General features: G+C 32.0%; 1 protein-coding gene across 1 annotated transcript; it reads left to right on the top strand.

Annotated features, from left to right (window-relative positions):
- The first annotated feature begins 2,776 nt into the window (after nt 1–2,776).
- LOC125220238 lies at nt 2,777–7,526 on the top strand. The gene is made up of 6 exons (XM_048122401.1): nt 2,777–2,964; nt 3,121–3,178; nt 3,264–3,401; nt 6,774–6,961; nt 7,093–7,228; nt 7,332–7,526. The coding sequence occupies exons 1-6, from the start codon at nt 2,777–2,779 to the stop codon at nt 7,524–7,526; spliced, it is 903 nt and encodes a 300-aa protein (XP_047978358.1).
- Nucleotides 7,527–8,690: the final 1,164 nt, after the last annotated feature.

The following is an 8,690-nucleotide window of genomic DNA, read 5'->3' as shown; positions in this document are numbered from 1 at the left end:
ACTTTAGGATGATTGATTGATTAAATTTCCAGCTTTAATATTGGGAGGGATGGAAGTATTTATTGTGTATTATCTGGAAATTGTGTATTAACCGGTAATTGTGGATTATGATTGATTGAGAGAGCTTCTTTTGTGTAAGATGATTTGATCTTGCAAGTTGGCAGATAAATTACCCAACCAAACAACTTTTTCAAGTTTAAGCACAAATTCCCTCCCAAACTTTAATTTGAAAATTGGCACAATTCCTTGAAATTTCCCCCCAAAAAAACCTTGCTTTTAAGGTAGTATAGATTATCTGGGCCTTTTCTCTCTCCGCTATCTATTGGAATATTTAATGTGCTTTTAAACTTTTAATTTGGAAAATCTATATGCGATTCTTGTTAATTCTGATCTGCGTTAATGCATAATTAATATGATGATACTGCCAATATAATGCACATTTAGCTAGATTTCCATCAAAATTTGTTATGTTTTTTTTTTCCATTCACTTAATGTAGTATTTTATGAGATTAATCACTTTTTTCACTAACAAGATTTCAACTGATTATTTCTCTAATTTTATTTTATTTAATCAATTTTATATTGAAACTAGTATTATCCACTATATGGACTAATTGCTTTATGAACAGATATAGTATAATTTAATGAGCATTTTATGAAACTTTAATTTTATTATTATTACTATTATTATTATTATTATTATTATTATTATTATTATAATTATATAGCGTTTCTTAATTTCTTGCTTCAAAATTTTCTCTCAATATCAAGGGGTTATTTTGCGCCTTCCTTTATCTAACTGTAGCTACTAAATTTAATTAATGTATAGTTAATTCCGTTGACCACCATTACATTAAATTTGATGTCAAGGAGAATGTTGTTGCAATGGAAGAGAATGTTCGAAACGATAAAATCGATACACCTTTTTTGGTTGGAAAATATGTGTTGTCACGTTACAATATATCGAGGTATGCAATATATTATTGCGTACGGTATATACTATTGATTGGTATAAATTGTAGTGGAATAGTAGTATTTTTTGACTTAACAATTTTGTTACATGCAATGAAGTGTACAATTAAATATTGTATGGCTTCTTGTGAAATTAAGTCTCTTGTCCTATATGATGTATTCGACCAAAAGTTGCTTAATTCTGCAAAATAAAATCATTGGACTAGTCTATTTAAACAATTTCTTCATCATATTTTTATTTTCATTCGAACTAATTGAATGATTCATTCAGTACGGTGATTGGAGAGGTTGAGACGTTGGAAAATGATAAGCATTCTTTATTTATTTTTAAGTCTTACCCACTAAAACAACATACCATTGAGCTACCTAGTCATTCGCATCGTTAAAATTTAGACAATGTCAATCATTTAAGACACGTAGGCTATATAATCTTTTGTCATGAGATAATTGCAGAAATATAAGTCACTCTGTTAGAAGAAAATTTTAAAACTTGTAGGGTCGGCTAAAAAAACATGGTCTTTTTGGCGATTTATTTTAATACTATTGTTGTTTAAGTGGTCGAACGTCTTGTCAAATTTATTTTTTGGCTACGACACCAGACATGATTTTCTCAAAATTATGAAATTGGCTAAAATTTAAGCATATCTCATTATTTTTCTGACAATTTGCTCAATATTCCCATCTAACTTTAAACATGTGAATAAGCAAGTACAGTAGTATATATAAATCAAAACATTTATATCTTTGTATGGTATACGATTATTAAACCGTCTAAACAAATCAAAATACAGCTCCATGAGGGGCTCGTATTGGATTTCATTTGTCTTTATTGTGCGTAATAATATTCATAAGAATTGAGTCACAATTTACAAAATAACTTTTACATCGTTTGAGATTTTACTGAAGAAAATGGTATGACTAACTTAATTCACTAATTTATTGTTTTTTCATCAAGCGTTGAATGATGAATCTTCTCAGTAAAACATGAAGACACGAGCAGAAGGCGTAACTTTGTTGGTGATGCTAATGTGATAGTAGTAAAAAATAATAATTTCATCAAGCAACTAAAAATACAAGACATAAGTAAATCCGAATTTAGAAAGAAAAAAATAAATAAATAAAATTGATCTTCCAAATTTTTAAGGAAATGGGAAATCATGTGGTACTGATCAATCATTGATCGATCCACAACTTATACATGCATAAACGTGAAATCGGTGAAATGTGATTGCAACGACATGCTCAATAGCTAAGCACCAAAATACGTGCTTTAGGCCATCGCTAAAAAAACCATGCACTCGTAGTATTATACGTATGTGACAGAATCCGAGAACTTGATGACACATAGCATAAGTATTGCCGCGTTGAATATTTTGGTCTCCCGTTTGCTAGGCTGTTTTCCATCTTTTTGTCCAAATTAACTTGATCGTTATATTAGTTGTTGCCATAGTTTCTATCGGAATGAAGATCATTACTCGCTTGTCCTAACTGATATGGAGTATGTATTAATTAGTTCATTGTTTATAGTAATAGTTTTTAGCAATATTTACCAAAGGAAACGATGACAATTAATGCCAAAGGCTTGGGGCCGGTTTCACAATCTGCAAAAATCATACTATATTATTAGTTTGAATAAATAATGTTTTTGTCTATTCTAGCTAGATTTTACTAGTATAAGATACGACGACATGCCACTTTAAATAATGCCAAAAAAAGTTTGGTGCATTTATATAAAGGAGGTTTATTGTAGGTAGCAAGCAAAGAAGAAGAAAGCATCGAGATATTAATATTTAAGAAAAAGAAAATGTCAAAAACTCTAGATTTTGAAGAGGCTGAGAATGGTTCAAAGTGTGGCAAGTTTTCAGCAGCAGTTGTGACAGCTAGAGCGGTGACGATGGCTTCTCTCACGGCCTCCATTGCAGTTCTTCTGACCAACGAGGCCACCTTGGTCCGCGGCTACGTCTATACTTACAATCGTGTTTTCTCTTACAAGTAAGTAACACTCGGCAGTAGTTGGTATTACAACACATTTATTTAATTTCATTCATTTTTAATATAGTAGTAGTAATTAAAATGCAGGTACATGTTTTATGTAGCTTTGTTTGGGATTGCTGCAAATTTCCTTTGCACAATTCACTACATTCTCAGGAAGAAACGTATCATCAATAGCTATACACTGCTTAAGTTGTGCTTCTACGTGGATAAGGTATATATCAAATATGTAAATGTAATGAATAGTTTAATAGTAGTACCAATTTAATCATAGTGATTCGATGAATGTATATGATCAGATGACGACAGTGCTGGTAGCAACAGGAGGTGGAGCAGCATTCTGCGCGACGGTGGATTTGAAGAGGGTAAAATGGAATGAGTATAATTCGAAGAAGCAAGATTTTCTGAGCGTGGGTTATGTGGCTGCAGCATTTGCTGTTGTTGGATGCATTTCCAGCCTCTCTTCTTCCATTCACTCTTCACTTGCCCTCACTAATTAAAACTATTTAGGTTAATTTGTAACTTTGCTATACAAGTGTAATTTACTCGTTATATTATACTTATGTAGGTTCGTTAGCTATTGCGCAATGCGCATGAACATAAGGTGCTCCCCAAGGTAGCAGCTGCGGTTTCATATAAATATTTATTGGACTTAGGATTTTCTGTATTTTCAATTAAAAATTAATTCATGCAGATGCAGCCCGTGTGCATCCCAACGTACATACTGTATACTTCTTCTCTTATTTGTCTATTAATTTCTTAACTTTCGTCCAATTCTAATTTTTCACACTAACTTTGAAGTCTATCTATAAATTACCAACTGCTATTGATTTAATATCTATTTATACGCATATTGGTATACTCCATATTTTTATATAAATTGAAACTACATAATTGTAGATTTTGATTCATAAAATATCAATAAATTAGATAAAGTATGTCACTTAATTTATCTACTCAACACTCAAATGGCTTTTATTTCGGTAGCTCTCAACTTCCTAAGTTAATTCTTTGAATCTTGCCGTGTCTGCAGAGTGAAATTTAACCAAGCCCAATCATCTTATAATAGCAATGGTTTGTTGTTAGTACTACTATATAACTACATTAATATTACATATAATTAATTTATAACGATGTTATTACCCACATCAGATTAATAATAGTTATATTTTATATATACAATGAAAATAAAATTACGTACATAATATGCCTAATTATTTTAAATAATATAATTAACATTAGCATAATTATCGCGCCTTAATTCATATACAATGCCAAAATATTATGCCAATTCTTTAAGAAATTGTTGAACTCCATATTATCATTTAATTAAATCACGATATTTGATCATAAAATATATAATTTTTAAATGATTTGTAAAATTGCAAACAAAAACTACATAACCTGCCAATTTTTAATAATTCAAACTAGCCCTAACATTCAAATTCTTGTAGCTTAATAAAATCAAAATTATGATTCGATGAAGTTTAATTCACCCAAGTCAAAGGACATAAAATTTATTTATATACTCCCTACGTCCTCATTACGTGTTTCAGTTTTCCATCTCATATTAATTGTCCCACTTTACTTTTACTATTTTTAGTAGTGGATACCTCATTCTATTAAGACTAAAGTCCAATTTTGGTATCTTACATTTGCCCAAAAATTCTTTTAGGTCACACACATTAAATTTGTGACCTTTTGGTTCTTACATATTGTTTTGGTACATTTGGTCCCAAACAAGGTCATAAACTAAATATATGGGGCCCGAAAAGAATTTTATGGAAAATGTACGGGAGTCATAGATTATAATTAAGTTATTAAATTGATCAAACATTTTGACTGTAAATTTTAACAGAAAATGGTTATTTTGGACCAAAATAATATGTTTGGGACCAAATTGTATCAAAACAATATGTTAGGGACCAAAAGATTTTTAGGACGAACGTAAAGTAGCAAAAATGAACTTTAGTCTTCTATTAAATTTAATTAATCTATAGTTAATTAACTCCGTTGACCACCATTACATTAAATTTGATGTCAAGGAAAATGTTATTGCAACGGAACAGAATGTTTGAAACCATAAAATCGATAGACCTTTGTGGTTGGAAATGTGTTGTCACGTTACAATATATCGAGGTATGCAATATTGCGTACGGTATATACGATTGATTGGTTAAAATTGTAGTGGAGACTTGGAGTATTTTTTAACCTTACAATTTTGTCACATGCAATGAGGTGTACAATTAGTTGTATGGCTTCTTGACCAAACCGAAGGTGAAAATTAGGCTCTTGTCCTATTTGATGTATTCGACCAAAAGTTGCTTAATTCTGCAAAAGAAATACCATTGGACTGGTCTATTTAATTTAAACAATTTCTTCATTATTTTTTTATTTTCATTCGAACTAATTGGTACAGATTGATAATTCAATACGGTAATTAGAGAGGTTGAGACGTTGGAAAATGATAAGCATTATTTTTAATTTAGCCACTAAAACAACATACCATTGAGCTACTAGTCATTCGCGTCGTTAAAATTTAGACTTGTACTCAGCTTCATGAGGGGCTCGTACTGGTTTTCATTTGTCTTTATTGTGCGAAAATCGAAATGCTATTCATATACTATAAGAAATGAATAACAATGGAGTATAAATTAACTTTACATCGTTTGAAATTTTAATGAAGAAAATGGTATGACTAACTTAATTAATTCACTAATTTATTGCTTTTTCTACAGATGCGTCCATTAGCGTTTGCCAGATGGTAATGCATTTACATCGCACTAATCGTCAACGGCAAACCGGCCGTCTCATCAAATTCGATTTCTTTCAAATATTTTTCTTAATTTCATATATATATGTATACAATTGATAGTAAAATTTATGGCCACATTAATCGTGTCAAAAATATTTAAACATATCTCATTTGGACTCGATCCACTACCAATAATCCTGATTTTTTATTATTATTATTTTGGCCCATTTTATATATATAAAAAAAGACTTCTATTTTTTGATAAATTTATTTATTTATTTAATGAGATCTTACTAGTAGTAATTATTTATAATAGTCAAATCACTTTTTTTTTCTTACATTTTTACTATAAAATTTTGCGATGCTACTATCAAAGATTATTGGCCGTGACGGAGAGTATATATTGAAAACAAAAAGAAATGGTGTTTATTCCTTTTCCCTCCAATCATCTTGCCAAAAATGACAATTTGTCCTTGGATGGATGTGTGAAATGTGTGGGGCACCAGCACTTATTAACGCGTCTAGTAGTCTAGTTGTAGCAAAAGGTGATGCGGTCACCTTGGCCGCCCCACCCCGGCCCGACAGTTTGTGAGGTTCAATCGATCACACGTCCGTTGAGGGAGGCCTTCAACCCATCTGTCCCGACGCGAGCCCATCTCCCAAGGCGCTCACACTTGTGCCTGAGAGAGGGGAAGCCCCACACGCCGAGTGGGATTCGAACCGCCCTTGTAGCAATATCTGCTCCCCGGAACCAACTGGCTAGCCTGGCAACGCATCTAGTAGTCTAGCTTAGAGAATTCGTATCCACTGTGGTGTGGAGCATTGTATATTTCAACCATTAATTACTATAGAAGAAGATGATGATACAAAACCCTAAGCTAGTTGCAATTAATATTTTGTCGTGTAGTGAATCAGTCACACATATAAAGAGTACTGTTACCATAATCCTTTCTATATAAGTATAATACGCGCACATAGCTGTGTAAGTGAATCAGCAAAGAAAATTGTAGTAGTTGAATTATATTACTCCCATTAATTAATGTCTTACCCTCAGCCTCAAGACTATAATAATGGACATGGTGAGTCTGAAGAAAAGGGTTCAAGGTTTGCAATTACGACGTTGAGTGCAAGAATTGCTGCCATGATTTCTTTCATAGTAGCAATTGCAGTTTTTCAGACCAATGATGCCAAGATTAATGACACTGGCTATGTCTACACATACAAGGATTTTCGCTCATATAAGTCTCTCTCTCTCTCTACACACACACATCATTTTTATTTTTATTTTTATTTTGCCTAGAGTAAATCGATCTTGTTTATTTGTTAGAACGGCTTTGATTTAAGTTTTAAAAATGGATTGAAATATTAATCAGGTACGGTTTCTGGGTAGCGTTGATTGGACTCGGTTACACGGTGCTTCAAGTTCCATTCTCGATACACTACATGATGAGGAAGAAGCATCTCATAAATAGCTACGCCTTCCTTAAGTTCGATTTCTATGCGGACAAGGTACAACATTAATTACTAGTATTATTAATTAATTAGTAGTAGTAGTAGTAGTAGTTTATTAAGTGGAATAACTAAGTTGACTGAGTAATTTTGGTTTTGCTAGGTTGCGGCGTTGGTGGTGACAACGGCGGCGGGGGCGGTGTTTGGAGCGACGATGGATATGAAGAAATATGCGTGGAGGGATGAAGTGCAGAGTTTCTTGTCGGTCTCATATATTGCGGCCGCATTTCTCCTTGTTGGAAGCATTGCATGCTGGATTTCATCTCTTCATTCATCTCTGCTCTATCAAACAAATTAAGATCACACTTTTAACCATCACTCTACTTGTATGATGTATCACAAACCATAACAAATCAGGCATCTATATATTCATCATTTCTCGAATGAAAAACGTAAGTACTTACAATAAAGCGTAACGAGACAAAGACTTTTTTTTTGTTATCAACCACTGGGGTTCAATATCTGACTAAGACTGTTTACAAGTAAGAGGTGATCAGTCTCACGATCGATAGATCAATTACAAACAAAGTCAAGGTAGTGATAAAATGCAAATTCTAAATATTGTACAAGCTCCAAACTATGATCTGACGTTAGAAAATGTCAACTGAGATAACAAAATAATATAAAAAAATGTCAACACAACCTCAACTGTGATACTATGTTAACTTTTTTGTTGCTATTATTTGGTCATCATATCATTTTCTAACGGTCCAAAGTCGTAGTTTGGAGTTTATCAATATTTAGAGTTTGCATTTGATTACATCCCCGCCAAAAATATAAAAATAATAGCAAAGATCGTCAACAAAAAGGTCAAATTTGATGCAACTCAAGGATTGTAAATTACAATGTCTGTTGGACCGGTCACTAAAAGCCAAGCCAAGAAGTTCAAGGATAAATTGAATGGATTAGATCAAGAAATGTTGACTCAAGAAGAATGCAAGAGGCTCACTGAAGACGAGATTAAGCAATCCAAGAAACATTAATTTAGTTACATGCAAGTGGACCAAAGACTGAAGACTAGTGGACTTATCTATGAGAAAAAAAGAGCCTAAGAGAATTAAGGTTATTTGATTTGGAGGCTAAGCAAGTTGTTTTGTATTTTGATAGTTACTACTTATCTTATCTTCTCTATAGTATTCTTTCTCTTTACATTCTTCTTCCTATAACTTGTGATGGGAAGAAGAGAGTATTGTAACTATTGTACATTTGGGCAAACAAATCACCATGTCAAAAGTTATGATATTTTTTAATCTGCTAACTAGGGTTAACTATTTCTTAATCAATACATAATTTGTTCACTTTTAGTTTTATTTTAGTTAACATTTTTTAATTAGGATTGATATTTTACATTAGTAGAAGTTATAATCATTTTTATTTTTATATCAAATTTTCAACTAAAAAGTAACTCTTGTGATAAATGAATAAACTGATATAGTATTAAATTTCCATTTAATGTCACTTT

The sequence above is a fragment of the Salvia hispanica genome, chromosome 4 (assembly GCF_023119035.1).
Source record: "Salvia hispanica cultivar TCC Black 2014 chromosome 4, UniMelb_Shisp_WGS_1.0, whole genome shotgun sequence".
Taxonomy (NCBI): domain Eukaryota; kingdom Viridiplantae; phylum Streptophyta; class Magnoliopsida; order Lamiales; family Lamiaceae; genus Salvia; species Salvia hispanica.
Note: the sequence above shows the minus strand (reverse complement) of the source record. Positions and strands in the feature narration are given on the sequence as shown.